This window comes from Lycorma delicatula, chromosome 4 (genome assembly GCF_047948215.1).
Source record: "Lycorma delicatula isolate Av1 chromosome 4, ASM4794821v1, whole genome shotgun sequence".
NCBI classification, from domain to species: domain Eukaryota; kingdom Metazoa; phylum Arthropoda; class Insecta; order Hemiptera; family Fulgoridae; genus Lycorma; species Lycorma delicatula.
In genome coordinates, this window is record NC_134458.1 from 113,650,012 (window position 1) to 113,674,567 (window position 24,556).

The 24,556-nt window shown below is 28.6% G+C and overlaps 1 protein-coding gene across 4 annotated transcripts in view; it reads left to right on the plus strand.

The window, feature by feature from the left end:
* The window catches only part of hfw (leucine-rich repeat domain-containing protein hfw), a 107,422-nt gene that overhangs the window by 56,056 nt on the left and 26,810 nt on the right, over positions 1-24,556 (plus strand). For 2 of the 4 annotated variants that reach the window (XM_075363958.1, XM_075363957.1), the window contains exon 10: positions 12,746-12,824. The exons of 1 other annotated variant lie outside the window; for it this stretch is intronic. In XM_075363958.1, coding sequence (XP_075220073.1) covers positions 12,746-12,824 — 79 coding nt within the window. Of the gene's footprint in view, positions 1-12,745; positions 19,905-24,556 lie in introns of those variants that run through there. One more of the 4 variants, XM_075363955.1, reaches the window with a different exon arrangement.

Here is a 24,556-nt window from a genome sequence, read left to right on the forward strand (position 1 = left end):
AGATTTTATTATTAATTATTTTTATATTTTATTACTCAGTAGCTTATCTTATTCCTACAGTAAATCATGTATATGTACAATTTTTACTTCAACTTATTTTCTTTACTCTATTTGGTAATTTTAATCAACTATATAAACTTAACGCTTAAAAAACAATTGTATTTAATTTTATATGCATTTTTATACTTCTTAGTCATATTTTGTACACAAAAATCATAATATTTTTGCAAGTTCTTTTTGGGTGTAATTACAGTTGGAGTCCATTGTAAAATGAGTGTTGAACATTTAATCATAAAATGTAATTACAAAATTCTTCTTACTATTTATAATGTGAAGAAATATTCATAACGTCATTATGAGTGCATTTATGTTGATTAATATAATATATGCAGTTTATTTTGTTATTGCAAAAAAAAAAAAAATTGGATCCAGTTAAATTAAGTTGCATTTATGCAATTTAATTTATGAAGCACACCTTTTTCATTTCTCACAACATGGGTGTGAGAAATGAAATATTGATATATTCAGCATTCCTTTCATCTTGAACTTAAAAATCAGCGTATGATGTTTTCCACGATCAAAAATAGTTACTACTTAAAGGTTAATGGTAATTCATAATTTTTAACTGAACATTTGTTATTTTCAATATAAAACCCTAAAGTTGTTTACTATAAACAGATTTTTTTATTTTTACAAGGGAAGGGTGAAATATAATGCACAGTTGCTCATTGTAATGCACAAATAAAAAGAAATAGTCAAATGAAATAAATATGACATAAAAGTACATTTTATGTATTAAAAACTTAAGTTTATTTTTCCATATAGTAACCATTTATGGCTACACTTTTTTTCCAATGGTGAATCAGTTTTCTGATTCCATCAATGAGGATGATCTTTCCTTTATCCATGATCTCACTATGTTCTTCAGGTCATCATCCTTGATGAAATAAATACCCTTAATATACCTCTTTAATTGTGGAGATAATTGAAAATAATGCTCCAAATTTACTGAATATGGAGATAAAATAGATTCAAATTTGAACTTCATAAGAGCCTTGGCAGTTGTTTGCAATGTATTTGGCCAAGCATTATCATTTTGCAAAATTATTGATTTTGTGGATTGTCAAATATGACATAGATGGCTCCTAAGGTGTTTTAATGACTGTGTATAGTTCAGAATTTACAGTCTATCCAACTTCCAAGTAGTCAGTCACTTATACGTTTGGACTCCCAGAACACTGTCAAGAGAATTTTGTTGCTCACTTACTCATATTCAATCATTCATTCGTAGTGTTCTACCATTAGGGCAGGTCCTGTTACAGCTGCTGCTCTCCACCTTGTTCTGTCCTTTACTAACCTCTTTGTTTCAGCATATTTTCCCTTTTCCTTAATCCTATCCATTATTTGAAATCTCTTCCATTCACCAAGCCTACCACATCCACAAATAAACACTTTCTTTTCATACAGTGTCCTAGCCAGTTTAAAAAAAATTTCATGCTGAACTAAACCCAAAAAAAGGAGTTTACTCATATGTAATTTCTTACAGAAATCACAATAGCTGTACCCTAACTAAAGGCCTAGATCTTGTGAAGTCTTTTGATCTTTTGAATTTTTTGTTTTTTAGTAATGTGCAAAGAAATTATATTTATTTCACATAATGTTGTAAAAATCTTTGTCTGATTGTAAAAATAGATAGCATTGGCAGAATAATAATTTTTCAAGAGAATATGATTTACTGTAACTTCTCACTGTGAAACACTGTTTTTAGTTTATATATTTCAGTCACTCCTCATAGCAGCATTTTCATTTGTTTTTTGATTTTGACATTTCTTACAAGCTCCTGGTAAACAGAAATGCTAGTGTCACTGTGGGAGATGACACTAGTGTTGCTGTTTTTATGAAAAAAACCTATTGCATGTTTGTACTGTCCGATTTGTGTGATGATAGAAGCATGATTAATATGCCATTATAATTTTTATCAAATTTGAAATAAATGAAAATTGATGGTATTCATTGATGGAATTGGTAATTATTATGATTAATCCTAGAACTGGCTGATTCTTAATTAGTACCCTGAACTCTTAAAGCTTTAGATTTAATTTTGTGTTTTACTATAATTTAAATTCTTTTATTATGTTATTGATCATTAATTTTTATTTTGTGCAGTCTTCTACCACCATTCTTGAGCGACTGATTGAACATTAACAACCAAATTTTTCTAATAATCCTAGCACTTAAATCTAGCTAAAATTAACTGCATTATTAAATAGTTGATTTTGATTACTTTTCTGTTAGTTAATGATATCCATGTATGTGCTGGATTTAAAAATATTGCTGTGAATTATTACTATTGAGAGAGAACTCTAGTATTGTCAGTTGTAGGGTTAAATCTGTCTAAATGTTTATAACACTTATAAACAAAGTGTTATATTAATATAAAATTTTGTATATTTAAAGTTTTATAGTAATTTTTATTTAAATTAGATTAAATATTCAGATAAGAGTACCTATTAATTTCTAAAGTAATATTTTCTATATGAATGATGATTTTTCTTTTAAATTAAATATGCTAGTCATGCTGTACTGATTGTTTTAATTTATTAAGGTTTTTGGCACTATGTTATGTTATTGGTGCCTTGACAATTATTATATAAATAGTTTTTAAAGAATGCATTTAAAAGATAAGGTTGTTTTTTTATTAGTGTACATAGTTAGGGATTCTGTTTATCTAGCTAATTAGCTGTTATTCATTGTTACTTTTCTTAAGATAGAACTTTTTTTTTTTTTTAAGTAAGTTTAAAGAGACTTAAAACTGATGAAATTGAAATATGTATTATTTCTTTTATTAAAAAAAGCCACTTGATGGTAACCACTACACATGTCGAAAGAACTAATAAATTTGGCACCATGAAAACCAGCTAAAATATCATCTATTGGAATTGGGGCTAAATCATTCTTTATAATCAGATTGTTCACCGATCTACAGTCTATACACAACCTAATCTCATCCGGCGAACCTGGCTTAGAAACGGCTACTAAAGGACTCGCATATTCAGAATCACCTAACTCAATTATATTATTTTTCATCAATTTATTCACTTCATTTCTTGCTGCCTCTATTTTTGCAAATAGGATAACATTTCCTAATAAATTTTTTGCTTTGATCGATTTTAAATTTACATTGATAGTCTTTTATTTTACCTGGTACATCAGAAAAAATAGTTTTATACTCATAAAAAATATCAATAAATTCCTCTAATTCAATTTCACTCACTATATGCGACAATTTTTCTTTGACATCACTTATTTGTTTATACCACAAATAATCACAATCATTGTTATCAACTTTTATATTACACACTAATTTATTTGTATTACTAGGCTTTACGAAAGGAATTTAAGGAATTTATAAAGAACGTTTAAATTTTGTAGTACAACCAAATCAATATCTTTTTCAAATAAACCAAAATTTACTTTAAGAGTTACCTGTTTATTTGTAATTTGTTTTTTGGTACTTGTCGCTGTTATTATATTTAATTTTTCAATATTTATTTTATGATATTTTACATTATTAGATCTTTCTAATAACTCTAAAAAACTCTTGTCAATAAAACACAATTGAGATCCAGAATCAACAAGACACTGAAAATTTTGAACTCCTACTATTACATTAATTTCAATTAAATCACACTCGGTTTCATTAGAAATTTTGTCCTCTTTGGTTTCCTTCAGAAGTACTTCAGGCATGTCAGAAAATATAGTGTTTAAAGTTTTAAAACCTGTTTCTTCACTCTTTACATCAGATTTTGCGGGCGGATCCTCATCTCTTGGCGAACTCTCTAATGGTTTTCCTGATGTATGTCTATTCTAATTGTATCAGGGTCATCATTTTTATTAGGATGGTTCGATTCTATTATCTTGTTTTCGTTATACTGTTGACAAGATTTTTTCTTAGCCATGCATATGTTTAAAGTTTTATTTTGACTATCAGTACCTTTTTTATCATCATGGTTTCGTTTACAGTTTGAGTAGTTAGTGTAATGTTTCCTACGAGAGTACTTGTCCCCTCTATTATTATCATAACCTTTATTTCTGTTTCTAAAATGTACATCATCATCTCTTCTATAAACATTAGACCTCTCAAAATTATATCTATCTATATACTCCCTATCTCTTGTATGTCCCTCACTATACTTAGGTTTATAGTCATTTTTACCCTTTATTCTCTTATGTTCATTGCAATAAGGATACGAATGTGGATTGTCATCCGACTTTCTTGAATTATAATATTCATGCTGATTAGTTTAAATACTGTAATTCTGGTTGTAAGCTGTCTAATAATTTGGTAAACTCTAGAGCGGTTTTTACTTGTTGTGCTATTCTAACTCTGTTTATGATCGGATCAAAATGATTTGAAATAAGAACAACCAACTCCTCCTCTCCTACAGATGGTTCCAAAAATTTTCCCATGTTATAATTTAAATGAAAATACTGACTCAAATTCATATGATTTCGTGATTTAAATTTTCCGAAGTGTAACTTACTCCTGACCTCATTCTCTTTAACTACCGACCAATATTTCTCTTTAAAACTGTCACAAAAATCCTGATAACTCCCTATTTGAGACTCTATGAACGAAAACCACAATCTTGTTTCTGAATTTGTTGAAAAGATGCTAGACAATATTGAACATATGTGACTCCACTCTTTAATATTTCTAGCCTTTAATTCATTTGAAAACTTATTTAAAAATTCAATTGGGTTCCTCAAGTCTAAGTGTGTCTTAATAGGTTCTGAAAAATTAGGTACTATTATATTTGAAATACTATCTTGTCTAGTATTAGTTTCTTCTATTTTTCCGCCAGTTTATTTTTTACATCAGTGATTTCACTGGAAAATCGTTCATTAGCTTTTATTTATTTGTTCTCTAATTGCTTTAACTTTGTTTCATTCAATTCTACCTTTTCCTGCGTCTCAACCAACTGGTCTTTCATATTATTTTGTTCTTCACTTAAATTCCCAACACATCCCACAATTTTATTATCTAAGTGACCCATTTCGGCCTGACAAATTGCTTTGTTTAAATCTAATCTCTCAGTCACCTTTTCCTCAAAGTTTGAATTTGTTTTGTTATTTCATCCCTAATCTCACCCTTGGCATTATTTATCACTTCTAAATTTTCCTTCCTAATCATTTCAATTTCCTTGGCTACATGTGCTTTAAACTCCTTTCCCATAAGTAATATTTTATTTTCCAACCTATTTATGTTTTGAACATTCTCTGTTCCCTGATCATCTAATTTATTATTCAATTCTTTTAATTCTTTTGCATTTTGATCAAATTTATTGTTCAGTTCTAGGGCATGCCTCTTATTTGTTTCTTCTATCTTGCTCCCTAACTCGTTCACTACTTTCTTATTTTCCCTCATCATTTCCGCAAACATAATTCTCAATCCCGAATAGTTATCCGGATCCTTACTACCTCCTTCTTCTAATTGTACGCTAATCTGATTTTCTGTTTCTACTAAAACAGTTTTCTCTGAATTATCACTCTCATTTTCATCATTTACTCCCTCTAAAAGAACTGTATTGGCAGAGTACACGCTTTCTCCTACATTACTCTCTTCTACATCCCTACCATTCTTCAAATCCCCCTGTTCTAAATTTTCAAAATTCTCCCCTATCTCTGTTTCCTCACTACTACCCTCACCTATCTGTCTGTTTTCACTGTCCATACTACCCCTACTCTTTTTGGCTTTAATTCTAGTTTCCATAATAATACAAAAAAAAATTTATCTTAACAACAGTACAAACACAAAAACAAAATTGTCTTACAACTATCTTATTATCTATATATTTTTTTTTTTAGTTTTATTCTAACATTCAAATTCCTTCCAGTAACCATAGAATCCTGGCAGGGTCGCCACTTTGCGCCGTTCTCGGCCGACCACGCTTCGCCCTGCATCGATGATGTGCCAAGAATGACACAAAAAAAAAAGAAAAATGAAAATGTTTTATAAAATTATTACTAAAATTCTGATTTTGTTTGGTTTTTTGAAGGATCTTTTTAAATGAACTGAAATAATGCTAAGAAATTTGAATGTTTGAATAAAGTTAAATTTTATTGACATAATTTATCTTAGAATTAATAATTTTTATGTTGGGATTCACCCTTTGATGCCGGCCGGACGCTCGCCACATCATGAAAGGTACACACATCTTCATACGCATTCGACTCTTCACTACGTTGTTCACCTTCCGCCGTTCACAGCATACCCGGTCGCCGATCTTAATGTCTTGATCTTGCTTCTTCCAAGTCCAGAGTGAGAGAGCCAGTGCCCTTTCCACACACTTACCAGCCGGCCAGAGAAAAAATATAATCACCTTCCCTTTCCAACAAAGTTTCTTACGTTACTGCTCGCATATGCGAGAACCTCAACATCTTAACACTAATACACATCTACTTAATACTAGTAAAAAACATGTTACTCATATTAAATCTAATACAATGTCACATAATTACATACAAATTACAATGTCAACTTTATTTTTTTATCCATGAGGTTTGACACCCCCATGCTTTAGTAAAAAAAGGATACACACATACACACACACACACACACACACACACACACACACACACTGTCTAATATTATTATTTAATTTAAAGTAGAGTTTATTTATTCCTAGCAACAGTTTATATTTTCCATTAATTTAAAGTAGGGTTATATCTGTATAGCATATCATTGTATATATTTTGCACAGATATATTATTTTTTGGATGGTGTTTGTAAGAGGTTATTAGGAAAATGATTATGGATACTCAATTGCATGTAAGAGCAAAGTGAATTGCAATTTACAGCTATGAAATATTATGAAGTACATGGCTTTTAATTGTCTGCACAGCTAACCAAATATTATGAATTAGATTTAAAATCTACCACCAACTACTGAATTTTAGATAAAGTATACTTCTTCTTCCTTGCTTTATTAATATACATAATGACTAATATTACATATATAATTCCTGTTGTGAGACAAAAGTCTCCAGGGTAAGCAGTAAAACTGTAAAATTTCAATTCAATTTGGTCTCATTGAACGGAGTGTCATTCTGGAGTTCATTCTATCGTCCCTCTCTTGCTGGGTCAACCCATGTTTCAATCGTCGATATTCCAACTGCCTACACCAACTGTTCTTTGGTCTTCCTAGTTTTTTGACTGGCGGGATATCAAGAGCCATTATCCTTTTTGTAACACTTGAAGGGTGCTGAGAATCAATCTTTTCGAACCAATCGTTTCGCTCTCGAGAGATTTTCTCCGCCACTGACTCTTTTATTTGAAGGATTCATTCGCTTCTGATGTGGTCCAACTTAGTCACACCAAGAGACATTCGACACATTTTCATCTCTGCGGTCGTGAGATCTCGATCAAACTGCTCGTATCGTGTCCAACACTTTGCTCCATTTGTAAGTGCGGGTCTAACCACTGTAGTATACATTCGGCCCTTAAGTTTTGTATTTTTTAGATAAAGTATAAATAAAAATAAAAATGAATTATTTATTAAATGTTTAAAAAAAAAAGGTTGAAAATGACCACCTTTGTATAGACTATTTGTTATATCAGATAATAATCTAGAAATATGAACTCATTCTGACAGTAATATTAATCTAATGAGGAAAATTACAAATTATAATGTATCACTTTTAAAACTCATCTTTTTCTGAATGAGGGCAAATTTAATGACAGTTGACTTGAAAATATCTCTTATATATGTGTTATTTTTCCCCTTTAACTTTACTACATGCAATTTCTTCTGACTCTTCTGGATTGATATTTAATTCTTTTAGTTTCTTAAACATTCTGTCAAGATAGAAATCAATCTGCTGCACCTCTGCTCCTCTCATAACAGCTCTTTCATATAAATCTACAACCAATTGCAGATCACCCATGTTTCTTCAAGTTGAGCCATACACTCCCAACACTATTTGTTTAACAAAAAAAAGTTTTATTATATAATTACATTTTTTTTCACTCATAATTTTATTCATTTTAGCACATTTTATAGTTTGACATAAAATTTTTGTGGTTTGAAACATGTACATTATCAGAATTGTTATTTCTAATTATATTATCTAGTTTTATTGTTTTAATGTTTTTTGCCTCGTGATATTCCTGAAAATGCGTTAGTTGTAATCTGTAACAAACGACTGTACTTTGAAGAAGTGAAATCATTGTTTTATTTATATTCCTTTTTTATTCTATCATCTTTCTTTGTTTTACCATACCTGTTGATTCTTTTAAAAGTCCATTTTTAAAATAAATTATTAACTTTAATAAATGCATAACTTTTAATTGTATAGTTATGTAAAAATTTGTTCAGTAGAATCCAGTTATTCTGTAATATTAATTTGGATATTCAAAATATCCTGATCTTTATTTGAAAAACAGAATTCACTCTGTAAAATAACTGCTTATTATTTTTTAGATAGCTAGTGATAATAAGAGAAATATATGATGATTGTCATCTTTTTATAAAGTAAAGGAGATGTAGTTATTTCAGATGGTTTTGGCTTGTAACAAGACAGTGTACTAGTATATGATTCCAAATACATCTAGTGTGCATGGATGTAATCATTTCTTAATTTTTATTTTATTTGAGTTTAAATAAATATTGATCAGTTAGCATACTAAATTTTCAGCTTACCCAGATTTCAGAAAATTTGGATAATCTAGAACAAAAATAATTCAGATCAGATAATCTTATTAAGAGTAGATTAATAAAATTCTAATATTTATTTTTACAATGTATCACTTTTAATATGTACTCTATCCAACACAGTTTGAACTTAGAAAATAGAATCCCTAAACATTATCTACTAATTAAGCAACAAAGTGCCTTAGTAGATTACAAATTAAACCAATTTTTTTAGTTACTAAAGCAGCAGAACTTAAAATAATGTAATTAAATAAATACTTTTTCTTAAAAAGACAGTGTAATTATATTAAAAAAAAATAAAATAATGGATATAAATTATATTACTGGTATTAATATAATGAAATGTAATAAAAACTCTATTAACAACTTATGATGCTGCCAATGGGGTGTTTTATTTTTCTTTTAATTCAAATTGAAGCTTTTTAAACATTAGGTTTGATTTTTATATATAATAAATTTTTTAAATGTTCACAAAATATAAAACGTTGTGCACATTCATAGAGGTACACTTAGTTGTATATCCTCTAGCATAACTCGCATCTACCGTACTTATATCGTGTATCATATTATCTTATTTAAAATATACTTCTACAGATATAAAAAAGGATGTTCTGTTTTGTGAATGTACAGATTTATACATTTTGGTGTAGTTTTGTATGCAGGTATATATAAAACTATTATATAGTTTAGAGTTTATATATATTAAAAGTTTAAAGTCCTGAAAATTAAAATTACAAAAAAAAAATGAAAAAATATAATTAATGGTAGCATCTTAAAGTTGTAGATTTGCATTGTGTTTAATATAAAATGCTGCAGGATTAAATTCTCAACTTTATTAAATCTTATAATTATAGGAATATCCATTTTATTTTTGTGTTATCATTGGAATATTGTATAGTTTTATTATTATCAAAATAATCCTCGCTTGTGTACTTAATTAATTTAATAATTTTAAATATAATTTGTTTTAGGTTAATAGGTTATATTAATTTATATTTTATTTTATATTTTCTGGTTTAATCTTGTGACATACACAGTGTAATCTCACAAACTTTGCAAAAGAAAATCTTAGGGGGAGCTTCCAAAAATGTCAGATTATGTGGACACTTCTTCCACATTTAATATACACTAACATTGTGGTAAATACTAGCTTTTAGCAGTAAACCACTAAATTGAGTTTATAAATCTTTAAAAGTATATAATATATTCTACTGATGTATGTCCAACAGATAACTTTTCCCCTGCTAGGTTAAAAGTGTTATATGCAATGGATTGTTTATCTACAGGCAACTACAGGAACTATCATTTTATTTTTGTAAAGTAATTTGCCATTTCTAAAATATTTTTGTTTTGCAAATTGGCATTAAAAAAAAGATCACTTTAAAAATTTAAATTTGTAATATAATTTAAACTTAAAGCTTCTTAAGATGTCTGCAGCTCATTCATGACTTAATACAACATTATCCTAACAAATTTACTTTTATATTTTAAAATAACAACAGAATTTTTAATAAATCCCCAATGTTTAATTTACCACGACAAAAATGAAAAATTACTTAAGTATATAAATGGATGTTAATAAGAATGCCTCGCATATTATATGAATGGGATGAGTAAATATTCTTTACATAGCAAAATTGCATTCAGATTGAAAGCAATGTTTTCATATAAACATGAAGAGTTTTGTTAGTAAAAACACTATATAGTATTTAGAATCAAAAGAAAGAATAGATTTTTAAGTAAATGCTATTAAAGAGATCAGAAAGATATCTGTGAATTAAAGCATCACTAGCTTGTGATGTCAAGTTATATGTTGAGTTAGTGGTGGGATTACATTGTATATGTGTAACTTTATGTATAGTTTAGTGTATAATTAACTATAAAAAAAGGTTGTGTACGATAATTGTTGTATTATAGTGTAAAATAATGAAAAATTTGTCCCACTTTTTATTCTTATATTAAATAATTAATTATAATTCTTTATTGTTATACATTTAGCATACTGTAATTTGATTTAGCTAATTGATAACTGTTTAAAGTCTAAACTTCAGCTTTAATTTAAAAGTAAGAATTTTTTTCTATGTTTAATATTTATATTATTGTCAATTATGCCTGAAATTAATCAGATACTTCTATAATTAAGGATATCATATTTTTATTGTCCATTACATTATATTTTTTCTTTATTTTTGCCTATTCTTGATATTGAAGTGTATTAACCCAATTACAAAAAGTTATAGTCTGGATTTGTGAATTTATTATTAATGAGCTATAAGTTTTCTTAAAATTATAATAAAAGTACAAAATGTTTTTTATTAAACATATCAAATTTGAAATTTTTATATAAATTATACTAATTAATTTATTTAAATTAATTTTTTTTTTTTGTAGTCCATATTTTCTTTGTACGTACAATCTTGCTAATTACAAAATATAAACTAACAAGTACAGTTGTACTTGTGGAGTAATAAGTTTATATTTTTTAATTAGCTAGATATACTTAATTCAAAAAGTTTTTAATTCTAGAATAAAATTATCTATAAAAGTTTTACTGTATAAAGTTGTGCTGTCTAAAGTCAGTTTTATATTAATATATTATAATATTTGTTCCTGTCAACTTTGTAGTTTTTCTATAAGATACAAATAGTTGACTTCCCATCTTCTCATTTTTTTAAAAGTGTGTAATACTTTTACTGTATTACATTGTATTAATACCAACAAATCAAATTAACCCAGTTTTAATATGAGGGCAATCCAGAAAGTAATTTACGTTTGTGTCTAGCATAGAGATGGATGGAATAGGGCTACCATCTTTGCATCGAAACGTTTCTACACTCAGTATGCATCAAGATGTCATTGCGTGTGGACTGTGATTTTTCTACTTTGTTCGTTGTGAAGTATTGAAATCTGCGCTTCAATAGAAAATTCTGCAAGTTGTGAGGTGCGTTCAGTGATTAGGTTTTTATTGGCAAAAAACCTCAAACCACTTGAAATTCATCAGCAACTTTGTGATGTATATGGAGGAATAAAAGGTGGAGTGAGGCAGTGGTGCTTTCAGTTTAAAAATGGCCACACCAATATTCATGTTGAGGATTGCAGCGGTTGATCTAGCCTTGTGACTGATGAACTGACAAAAATCAACGATAAAATTTGTGAAAATTGCTGCATTATGATTACAGAACTCTTGCTTCATTTCCCCCAAATTTCACAAAGTTTACTGCTTAAAATTGTATCAAGGAAGCTTAGTTATCACAAGTTTTGTGCAAGATGGGTGCCAAAAATCTAAGGCAGCAGATTTCTACAGAGAAGAAATAGAAAAGCTTGTGCATTGTTATGATAAGTGTCTCAGTTTAAATGGGGACTACATAAAAAAATAGTTTAAGATTGTCCCTTTCAAATGTACATAATAAAATTTCTTTTTTTTATTTGGTTGGTTTTTTTATTTCAAAATATAAGTAAGTTACTCTCTGGACAGCCCTCATAATTAACCCAGTATTAATTTGTTGAAACCTTTATTGTTGAAAATGTTCCCCAATATTTAGAATTTTTTTGTTTGGGAGAGGAAATAATTTGCATGTAAAATTAAAGATTAAGAATGTACAATACTTTTTTAAACTAAAAATTGATTAATCAAGGATTATAAAGACAATTAAATGTTAATTTTTTTAACTTATTAGTTATAAATAGATTTAGGCAATTAGTAATTGCTTATTTTAGTTTTAAAAAACTTTACTTTCTCAATCAGTTTTACTTTTATCTTTGGATATGTAGTTACTATCAGTATAGCCATTTTACAGCTTCTTTGTAAAAAATTCACTTTATAAACATTTTAAAAAAATGCCTAATTTTTTCTGGTGACAACTGTCTCCATATTGTTTTTTTGAGCAGGTGGTTATTACAAAACTATTGATTACGTTTACATTTTTTTCAATATGATCTATTAATGGTTTGTTTTCTTGGACATGAAGAAACCTGCAAAGGCTGGTTGTGTTCCCAGGAATTACTAATGAGTCACAATTTTAATTTTTCAGTCAACTCGGCATTGTCTGACAGACAGGGCACAAAATATGCCTATTACCAGCATACTGTTTCATGGTCTAAGTTCACCAGGTATTCATTTCCTTTTATTGTCAATTGTTTCTCACTAGTATCATTGTGATCGTATACTTTTATTTTAAATATACTCTAATATTCTACATAAGTAAAAATGTGGCTAGCTTTAAATATTCCATATTGACCTCAACTTAGGGTAAGTAATGCTTATGTATGTGTGAATGCTCACGTATCAGATCATGTAAAGATTCTTTAAACATCATTAAATATTTGATAAAACTCTAGTTCATCCAAATATAATGAGGTATTTGATATTACCTATGGAAAGGACAAATGATCAACACTGTTGTTAGCCACATTGTTCAATTATTTATAATTTGCTGAAAAAGAGACAACTTTTTATTTATTTCATGGTTAAAACCTTTCAAAAAGATTTATTTTTTGAAAGTTTTTTAAAAGTTAAAAATTTTTTGTTAATTTTATTGATAACATTGTAATGTATGGTTGATGTTTAGGTTTGTTCTTTCTCTAATACTGTTGAGATAAATATCTTAAAAGTGAAATTAACTGTTTTATAATTTTTAGTCCCCTAATTCTTAACCCCTATATAGGGGTTTATAAGATTTTATCCTTGCTGCAGTTATTTTATTAGTGCTGAATTTATACACTATAAGATTTAATATAAAAATAACAATAACATTATATCGGCAGCAGATCTAACAATATTATTGTTAATCCTGCGTGAATTGTGCATGATGGGTCTTTGTTTATTTTGAATGAATAATCTTTGCCATGTTTTAATGCTTGTTCATTTATTGAGAAGCACCAAGAAGTTTGTAACCAAATTTTGCACAATCAACAGTCTCTGGTAAAAGGTTGTGCATATTAAGCACTGTTTCTTTCACTATAAATTAACAATATTACTTAAAAAAGATAGATCATTTGATCTTCAACATAAATCCCTTAAATTCTGCACAACAGATTGGACCATTTGTGTTGGTGCTAAGCTTTTATATAATTACCCAAGTTTAATACAATGCCCATCATGCTCATACAATTCCATACATGCTGTGTTTTTTTTATGTATAAGGTATCACAGCTTACACTTTGCATGAAGAAAGAGGCCATTGAATTAACTGTAGTAATAACTACATGTAGAGGAGTATTAATTCATTCTGTCAATTGTTATGAGGTTTTAATGTAATAGTTACAAAGTTCTGAATTTCCCTGAAGCATAGTTCCTCCCATATATCTACTAGTCATACAGTTTTGTAATTATTTTTGTCAATGGTATTGGGAAGGGATTAAAAACAGTAGTCTGTTGTAGCACAAATATTTATTGAGTTTTGATGATTTTATTAATATATTAGACATTTTAATCATTGAAAGCGTAAAAATATAAATTTATTAAACATTATAAAAAATAAACTGAGGTGATATGTGGTGCCTTGAAGATTAGATCTAGCATTTTTGTTTTCCATGACTTTTAGTCTTTATTCTGTTTAACGTAGCTTAAACTAATTTTATATTTTACTGCCTCAAAAATAACACTACTATTTCTATAAGAAATGTTTGCTACTAGTGTATTATAACAAAAGGTATGTATTTATAATCTATGTCTTTATAATAATTTTAACTCATATTTATTGTAATATTATAAACAAGCGTAAGAAGTAAAAATAATATAAAATATGGAAAAATTATTGTAACATAGAAAAAGTAGTTTTTAAATAAGGTTTTATTAAATGAAGTGCATTATTAGTTTTTAATACTATTTTATTAATTAATTTGGATTTATAGTTTTTTCCTCTCTTAAATTTATTTTCCAAATAACATAACAGCAACCCGACTCTGTTCTTGTTGATGTTCAGAAAGCAGCTCTTAAGTGGGAGTGTTAGATATACTATTTAGATATACTATTTAGATATTACAGTACTGTCTGGTACCATTGAGTAGAATTTGCAAGTATTATTTGAATGAAAACAGGTTTTAGGGTATTTTTATGTTCTCAAAGAAAAACATTTATTCTAATAGAATGAATTTGAGATATTTTAAGCATAATAGTGGTAATAATTTTGCATTCAATAATGTATGGATACAAGCATCTGCTAGTATCTTTTTCATTGGTTGCTGTTATTAGTTTGGGTACATATAACCTATTAATAAGTTTTTAATTTGCCAATGATTTGGTATATAATACACTGATAGCTTTTAACAAAAAAAAAAAAAAGAATCAATTATTTAAAATGGTTTCGTAGGTTTGACTGATGCTGTTTTATTTAAGAGTTAATTAATATTGAAGTAAGTAATCATGATGTAACTATATTATATTGATAATGGAGGATTTAATTATCATATAACCAAATCTTATAAAATATTAAATAGCATAACCCAGCCTCAATTAGCAGTTAATGGGACTGTTACTTTTTTGTGCATTATCATCGGTGCATTTACCAAACATCAATTAAGGAAGGAAGGATATAGACAAACTTCTGTTTTCTTTACTTCCTTTTCCATTGTTTCAAAATGTTAACATTGTGTTATGTCTGTATTCATCTAATTTTTGTAGATTCTTTAAAACCCTTTTTTCTAATACAGTATAAATTAAGTTACTGATAGTTTATTTATAAAAAAGTGTATTTTCTTAGTGATTTTTTAATCATAATCAGTGCTGAAATGAGCAGTTATAATACCTTGGGCTACTTCCTATTTGGCAATTTCTACAAAAAAAAGTATTTAGAATCTATGAGCTTTCTTATAATCGGCATTTTAGAATCATCTGTTAGAAACGACCTTAGCAGACAATGTATTTGATATTCTTTTTTGTGTTATGTATGCTTATGGGTGTTATGTCTCTAAAAAAATATTGTTCATTATATATTTTATATTATAGTTGTTTAATGTGTCTTAATTAATGTGCCTTTATTATAAATTAGCTTATCATTTTATTTGTAAAATTATTCTACTACCATAAAAACTATTTGAATTTCTCTCTCATTTATGCTTTAAACTGATTATTTATAATTATCAGATATTTGTCTTAATTAGTTGAGAAACATTTAAAAAAATATTCATTTTATAAATACACAAACATTTGTAAAGATTCATCACTTATTAACTATATATGAGTATTTAGATACTCTGTAGGATATTTGTTAAAATGATCACCCATCTTCTGTTGCTTTTGTGCAAGTCACAAACATTGACAATTCGTTATAGCAGATGTTATGAGAAAAAGTATTCATAAGGTGCGAGGTAGATAAGGGACATAAGGAAGTGCCAAGAGGAAGGTGTTATATAAGAGTTTAGGGAACGGATACATTTGTGTAACTATCCCTCTACTATATATTTTGGAAGATCTTTGAATTATAGTATATGGAAAGTGAGCTTATGATAAAGTGATTAGTTGATATGATAAAGTGAAATACATTTAATTATTGACTATTTGCTGTAACTGTTGTGCTTTATTAAACTGCATTGTAAATTGTTAGCCGGTACTTCTTATGGAATATTTTGCCAGAAGAATTTTTTAAGTTGAAAAATAAGTTAGCTTAAACAGTGTACGATTTACTTTTTATTTTGTTTATTGTGTTCTTTGTGCCATAATGATATAATTAATGATTACTGGAATTATTGTGCTTAATTCATTTGTGCCAATTATTTTAAATTAGCATATTTTCTCATTGCTATGTATTGATATGAATGTTAAAATAACATTTTCTGTAGATGAAATAGGTCACGTTGTTCTAAATTTTCTAAATGTATAGAATATTAAAAAATATATAATCAAATATCGTTTATTTTATTAATAACTTTTGAATTAATTTTTATAGTTTTTATCTATTTTGATTTGTGCATACTGAAAATCCTTGTGTTTAAGTTTAGCTTTATTTTGAAAGAAGTTTTTGAGATTACATTGTGTATTGATAAATTTATTTAAGACTGTGGCAACAGTGAACTCAATACAATAGCACAAACACTTAAATATTCACTACAGAATGTATTTAAATCATTAACATCCTGCTTGTAGACTGATATTAAATATAAATACATTTATTCATCTGCCAACCTCTTATGACAGATGGTTGCTCTTAATCCTTTATCCAAAAGATCCCATGTTTGGTCATGCATGCCATTTTTCATATGAAAAAATTTCAATTTTATATTCGTATGTAAAGCTTTTAAGTTTATGTAGTGACTTACTCATAAAAAAGAGAGAAATAAAAATTTTTTATATACCATTTTACTTTTATATAGCTAATATGAGTGTATGTGATTTTTTTTAATGATGTGTAAAGTAAATTAATTACTATTATTCATGTAAACTATTAATTTAGATTTTGAAAAAAGGATGTAAATAGTGGTGAAGCAAGATTGTAATAGAATGTTATTTATTTAAAAACATAGACAAGATTAGAAAAATATTCAATTCTTAAAATCCTCATAAGATCAGTGAAAGTTTGTTGGTTTAATTAAATTACAGAATGATAATGAAAAATGTGTACATGTTATATACTAATAAACTAATTAAATGTTTAATTCATGTATTTTTCATTTTTATAAATGAAATTTATAAATTTTATATATGTATTCACACATAACGTTTATTATAATAAAGTAACTTAGGAAAATTTAAGGTGTTTAAATTACTGTGTGAATTATATTTAGGGTTTTTTAATTATGATTTATACATGGGGTTTTGGAGTATAAATGCACATTTGCTTTAATTATAAGTCCATATTAATTTTTGTTATTGTTTAAAATAAGTCGCTGAAAGTTACTGAAAAAAAATCTGTCAAAATTATAAAAAATTAAAGTTATCAAAAGATTATATTAGTATAATAAGATTGCTTTTAAATGACATTTGTCAATGAAAAGATTAATTAACATGAATAGATTATAATCAAATGTAATTGATAGTACATTCAGTATAAAAGTGTGTTCTTTATCAAATTTGTAACTGATAGAAACGCATGAAATCAGTTCTCTATGGTATATATTATTAATTTGGTTTTAGCATTATGGCATTATTGTACCAATTGTATGTTTCAAATTTCTAATTTTTTATTCAAAATAATTGTGCCCCTATCATAGTGTCTTGTCTGCTTGTGATGGCGGTAGTTGAAGTTTATAAAATGTACACCTTAAGTTAGGTTAGAGGTAAAATTATTTTTAATACAGATATAAAACCTGGATTTCAATTTACATTGTAACGAATGCTTATTTAATATAAAGAAATTATTTATTTCTTAAAATAAATGACAAATTAATCATTTTGCTCAAAGTTTAAGCTGATGTATTCTTTCATAAACAAACTGTGTGATTTTTTTTAACTCGGTTCTAAATCTCTAAAAATACTTGTGTGTTGATTTATCAAATTAGATCCTGCACCTAGAAGAAATGTTACAACAGAAATTAGTTTATTTTTATTTTGAAGTGTTTCATGCTGTAGAAAACCAAATATTGTTTCATTGAACTCTAGGCATGATCAGAATTAAGGATTCCTAAAAATTTCATTATTACATATATACTTAGAAAACTAATACCTTTCTAAGACTTTGCTTATGCAGTCCAAGATAATGTTACTAAAAGATTTTTAATAAGTTATTCTATAAGAATCCTGTTAATCTTTGTGAAATATTGAATTTTGTAATATTCCTTTGGTTCTTCAGACATCCATTGTTAAATGGGTTGATTTATGGTAATTCAGTGGGATTCATGGCCAACAATTTTTTTCTGGGAATGGTTTACTTAGCACTCTTTGTTGGCCAGAAAATACTTATTTTTTAATTATTTTCTATTTCTGAGAGGCATTACAGCTGGCCTCAAACTCCTGGTCAGAAAGTCAAGTATCAGAGTTAAACTTATGCTTAACTCTGATACTTGAGCAGAAGTTCAGTGCGTATGCTCTAAAATTTATAAGCTTAACTTATTTTAACAAAAAGAAGCATTTGTGTTGGGCATATTGATTTAATAGTAAATTAATTTTCATAGAATTGCTGCTGAAAACAATTTTTTTAATGCTATTTATTGACTACTATGATTATGAGTATCAACCAGTGACCTAATGTTAATCCCATGTATTAATTTATCCAAAGAAAAACAAAACTTCATTCACTTATACTTATATAAATAATTTGGGGAAAACTGGTAAATTAAACTTTACTTTAGCTTTGATGAATTATTTTCATTTCATTTTCCATCCCACCACGTTTTGAGATGTTGCATAATGAGACCAGTTTGTGAAATTGTAGTTTTCACAGAACCCGTTTTATCTTTTTTATATAATTTTATGTATATTTTTTGGGGTACTTAATTCAAGAATGAAATGGGATATTTCAAAGATTTTTTCTAATATTTGCTCGTTATAGCTTTGTATTGTATAATAAATACAGTGCTGTTTATACCTATGCTAGAAATTCATACTATATACATTTTTATGATATACAATCCATATTTAGTTATTACTTTAAATATTTTGGTTCAGTTGTAATTAAATATCATTTAATTTAAGCACATATGATGGAATACTTATAAAATTGACAATACTAATTGTTAGAACTGGGTTTTTTTAATTAAAATAACAAATTTCTTAACTGAGTGTAGACTTATTTTAAAATGAATCTCATTCCGTGTTGTTTGCACCTCTTAAATCTGTATTTCAGGTTCCATTATTATTAATTTAAGAAATTTTTATAACTGTTGACAAAATTTTCACTAACGTGTTAGGTATAAAACTTTAAACTGTTAATGTTTCTTTCATGATGTTCTTTATTAATCACTGTGAATCACAGCCTTCATTTTAATTATATGTAGAAAAATACATGTTTTAATTTTTTTATTAGTTTAATGTATTCTTATATAAGTAAATTTTTTATTTTTTGTATGTAAACTGCTCACGATCCTGTTTTTTAATTATATTATTGTGTAAACATTTTGTTTCATGTAGTACAATTTACTGTATGTTAATTGTAAATTTTCCCCAAGTACAACTTATATTTAAAAAAAGACATGTCTCTGCATTTATTTGTAAAATTTGTTGGTTAAATTTTTTTGTTAAATATTATTATTATTTTTAAATTGTTTAATGTTTATTGAGTTTGTGTTCTTATTTAAATATATGGATGGTTAATATTATGAGGTATTATTATTATTACTTTATACTTTACAATTACATTTCATTTAAGCTTTAAGTAGGGTGTGTGTGTGCATATATATATATATATATATACACACAGTAAATTACGGATAATCGGACCACTTCGGGACCGGGGCTAAATGGCCCTGCTCTATTAAACGGCTGGCCTTATTAAGCGATATTAACGAAAAATGAGGAGCTATGCACAAATACGGTATATGGGTGTATTCTAATTATTAAACTCGAATTGGCGATTTACTATTTTTAAATATTATAAAATTACAACATATACTCACCCGTAAACTACAATACTCTACCGTACAATACCTTTCTAATAAAATACCATACATTATTTACTGTCCGTTTACATTACGTAGTTACATACGAGGCTCGGCTGTTAAATTTTGTACATGTAGCATGGGAATGAAAAGAGATATTGGAATGAAATAAAAAATGATTGAAAGTACAATACCTTAGTTACAAAATGCAGTATTCATTTTTCAGTATAATCCTCGTTTAAACTGATACACTTTTCCCAACGTGTGTCAAGTTTTTGCATTCAGTCAGTGAAAACTTCTGGCGGTCTTTCTAGGATCCAAGTAGCCACGGCTTCCTTCACCTTATTGTCCGTCGGTGGTGTAATGGTTATCTTTGAGACCCCTCTTGAGATGAAGGATGAAGTAGCAATCTCACGGAGCCAAATCCGAAGCGAGTATTGCGGATGCGGAATAGGCTTAAACTTCAGCTTGCGGAGAGCCATCGGAGAGTGTGTACGGAGATTTTACGGTAACCCAATTGTTTGATAATATGGCCTACTCGTTCTTTAGATATGCAACTAAAAATACTAAATCGATGCGTAGCTGGCTGATACGCCGGTCACTTTGAAGCAAATCGCCCACCTCCTTTCGATATTTCTTGTCAGTCACAGAAACTGGTCGTCCGCTGCGAGGTGCGTCCTCACTTGTCGCTTTACCAGCTTCACATTCGCGAAATTTCAACGCCCATTTATTCACAGTACTTCTGTCAACAGTTTCACTACCGTAAACCGTTTTTAAACGATGAAAAATATTCGTAGAATTCACATTTTCTGCTGTTAGAATTTCGATCACTGCGCGCTGTTTTAACCATGTTGACATATTGGCTGTATTCGACTCCATTTTAACTGCTACTGAAAACAAACCGGTAAACTGATTTCAACGCATTATCGCAGGTTAGTAGAAGGGAATTTTAGCTATCATGTGCTGCTACACTCAACTCGATAGTACCTTTTTTCTCCGTGTAGCCTGCTAGTGTGCAAAATTTATCAGCCGATCCTCGTATAAATACAGACCTATTACATTTAAAAAGAACGACTGTTCTGGTAAAATGCATTAACGAGTAGTTTTTGTAATCTTAGATAATTAAAAAAATAAATGAAACAAAACGACTGATAAACAAAATAAAGGTACAAAGTGCAGTAATGATTGCTATTTATGAACAGTACAATAAAAAAATACTTTAATGTCTTACTTTAAAATTTTTGAAAAAATTATTTTATTTTGTCGTCTTCCTTTTAATACTTGGCGTTCTACAAATTTCGCACAGACTTGTAGTTTTTCTGGCAGGCTTCCTTCACGGCCTTCTTGTATAAAATACTGCTGAAGTCCGTCAATGAATTTTTTTGCATCTTGTGTAGATGCGCGTTTGACATCGGGTTCGTCTTCATCTTTTTCAATCTCGTCCAGTTGTTGATTACCAGTAATGTTTTTAATCATAGCGTTGTATTTTTTCGTCTATATTTGAAAACTTCAAAATTTTGAACCTGGGGCTGCAAAAAAATGTAAACATTGTTATCAGCATCGATTGTTTCAGTATTATCGTCGGCAGTGACTTTTAAACCACTTTTGACAAAGCAATTTCTGATAGTGCTACTTTTCAATTCATCCCAACTATCGGCCTGCAACATATTTACATGCACTAACATCTTTAGCTCTAGCCGAGGAAGTCAACGTATTGCTTTCAATTTCTTCTAAAATGTAACTTATTAGTTTACTTCGGTAAATAAATTAAACATTTTTTATTATTTCCACGTTAAGCGGTTGAATTAAACTCGTATTCGGTGGCAGAAACTCAATTTGAATGTTTCGTAAATGTACATTAGAATGAGCAGCACAGTTATCAATAAACAAGCAAATCTTTCTAGATTTTTTCTGTAACTCGTCCCAAGCACTCAGCCAGTCACGAAAAATTAGACTTGTCATCCTGGCTTTTTTATTAAAATAGTAATGCACAGGTAAACTCTCCATTCTAATCCACGTGAAACATCGTGGTTTACCTGCTTTATCAATAACAAGAAGTTTTAATTTGTCACTGCCAGACGTTCGTCCAACAAAGCACAATAAATCGATCCATTGGGTTTTTTGAGCCAGATAACGCGATGTGTTTGTATCAGAGACCCATGATTAAAAATGATTACGGAAAAATGAAAACAGCAGCATCATACACAATGACCAATGGGTTCGCAATGAAGAAAATAAATAAAAATATTTGCTTCGTCATAACTGCATGGTGTCATCTGTATCGCCACGCACCAGTGCGTACTGTGCAAACCAGTGATAGAAGGAAGTTACCTCCCTTAACACAACATTCAAAAACAGTCAAACGATTTAAATCACTAATAAAATTGTGATATTTTAGAAGTAAAAGAAGGAAACGAACGAGCTAGTGGGCCATATAAGTGGCATTTTGGACAGTTAAACCGGCATAATTTTACATGAATTATATCAATATGTTTCTGTTTTAACAAAAATGCCCCAATTAAACGGCTCCCCCGAATAACCGGTGGTCCTATTAACCGGAATTCAATTTTATAATTCTAAAATGTGTATTTAAGATAGACACAATTTAAATGGACCAATATTTATATGCTCAATATATTCATTCAGGTGGTCCATTTAAATTGTGTCTTTATCTCAAAAACTACACATTTTAGAAAAATGTTTTATTAGTTTTTCCATTTAAAGGGGGAAATACGTTCACAACCTACGTTGTCCTTGATAAGGTCAAATAAGGTAATTTAAAGATTAACTTAATTTTTAAAAAATAGGAACCTATATTTTTTATTGCAGAATCGAATTCTTTGCAAAAAAATAAAATAAATTTTTTTTCTAAAACTGATAGTTTAAAGTTATTCGTCTTCAAAAATGATGTAGGTCTATATTGGTGTTTTTAATTTCATAAGGTCTGACCCAGCTGACGAGTTACATCCAGCTGATGTTAAATTTTAAATAAAAAACAAGCAAAGGATTAACATAAAGTACATTTTTTAATCAAAATTAATGAATTTTTTTAACGATATTATTTGATTTTATTTTAAAAATATTTAATCAAATATTTTTTTAAATCAGTTTTTTAATCAAATAGTACGTACCGGTATTACTAAGCCTACGTGTGTAGCACGCTTTGGTCACTTAAGTTACGTCGACTCTATGAAAATATTTGATTTAATGAATTATTGATATTTTAATTTTTTTTAATGCTCTTTATTAAAAATAATTACAAACACTTACTCCACATAAATTACAGCTACAAATGTTCGAAGTGGTGTTCTACTACCATGCATTTTTCGATACGTTTTAAGAACGAGACTTTAACATTTAATAGAGTTTCTCTCTTAATATCTCTACAGACGTTTGTTATACGCTCTTTCATGTTTTCAGGGGTAGTTGGTACTTCTAGGTCTTTAAAGTAACCCCATAAAAAAAACGTCTACTGGAGTAATGTCGGGGGATCGAACAGGCCAATGAATTGGACCAGCTCGACCAATCCAACGATTATTATATTTCACCATCATGATGAAACCACGCCGTTTTTCTCTTCTCCAAGGGTAGTTCATCAAGCAGTAAAGGCAACTGATTTTCTAGAAAATTGTATATTTCTCTCCATTAAAATTTCCATCGAAAAAATACGGTCCGATTAATGTACAGCCTGTGATTGCGCACCAAACTTTGACAGTCCACGGACGTTGATGTTCTACTTCCCTTAGCTACTGTGGAGTTTGCACTGTCCAATAATGAATATTATGTCTGTTTACTGCTACATGATTAGTAAAACCTGATTCGTCGGAAAATAAAACATTAAGAAAAAATAATTTGATCTACCTGTACTTTTTCCAGCGCCCATCGACAAAATGCTACTCTCAATTTAAACTCGTTGCCATGCAGTGAAATATGGTGGGGATAGATGGAATGTCTGACGTTTTAATATTCTCAGAACACTGGTTTTTTTTATATCTCGGAGTCACGCGAAATCCTTGAACTACATTAGGATCTATAGTGATCGCCGCAGCCACTGTTATTTCATTGTTTTCTGCTGTCACATTATTTTGACGGTTCTTATTTTTGGTCCCCCCACACTTCCAGCATCACTAAACTGTTTCACAATTCTTTACTTAGAAAATGTCTGATCAACATTTCCGTGGCATTTTCCCGTAAAGCAAAATTACCTCAGTTTTTTCTCTAGTTGTAAATCGTTCCATAATTTCCAATAAATAAAAAGTAATTAATTTAATATTTATTAATAGTTGGCGAGTAACAAAGTAGTAAAAAAATTAATTGAAGACGCCGATAATATGTTCACTTTTTTTCTTGCTTGGGTTCTGCTAGATGTATAG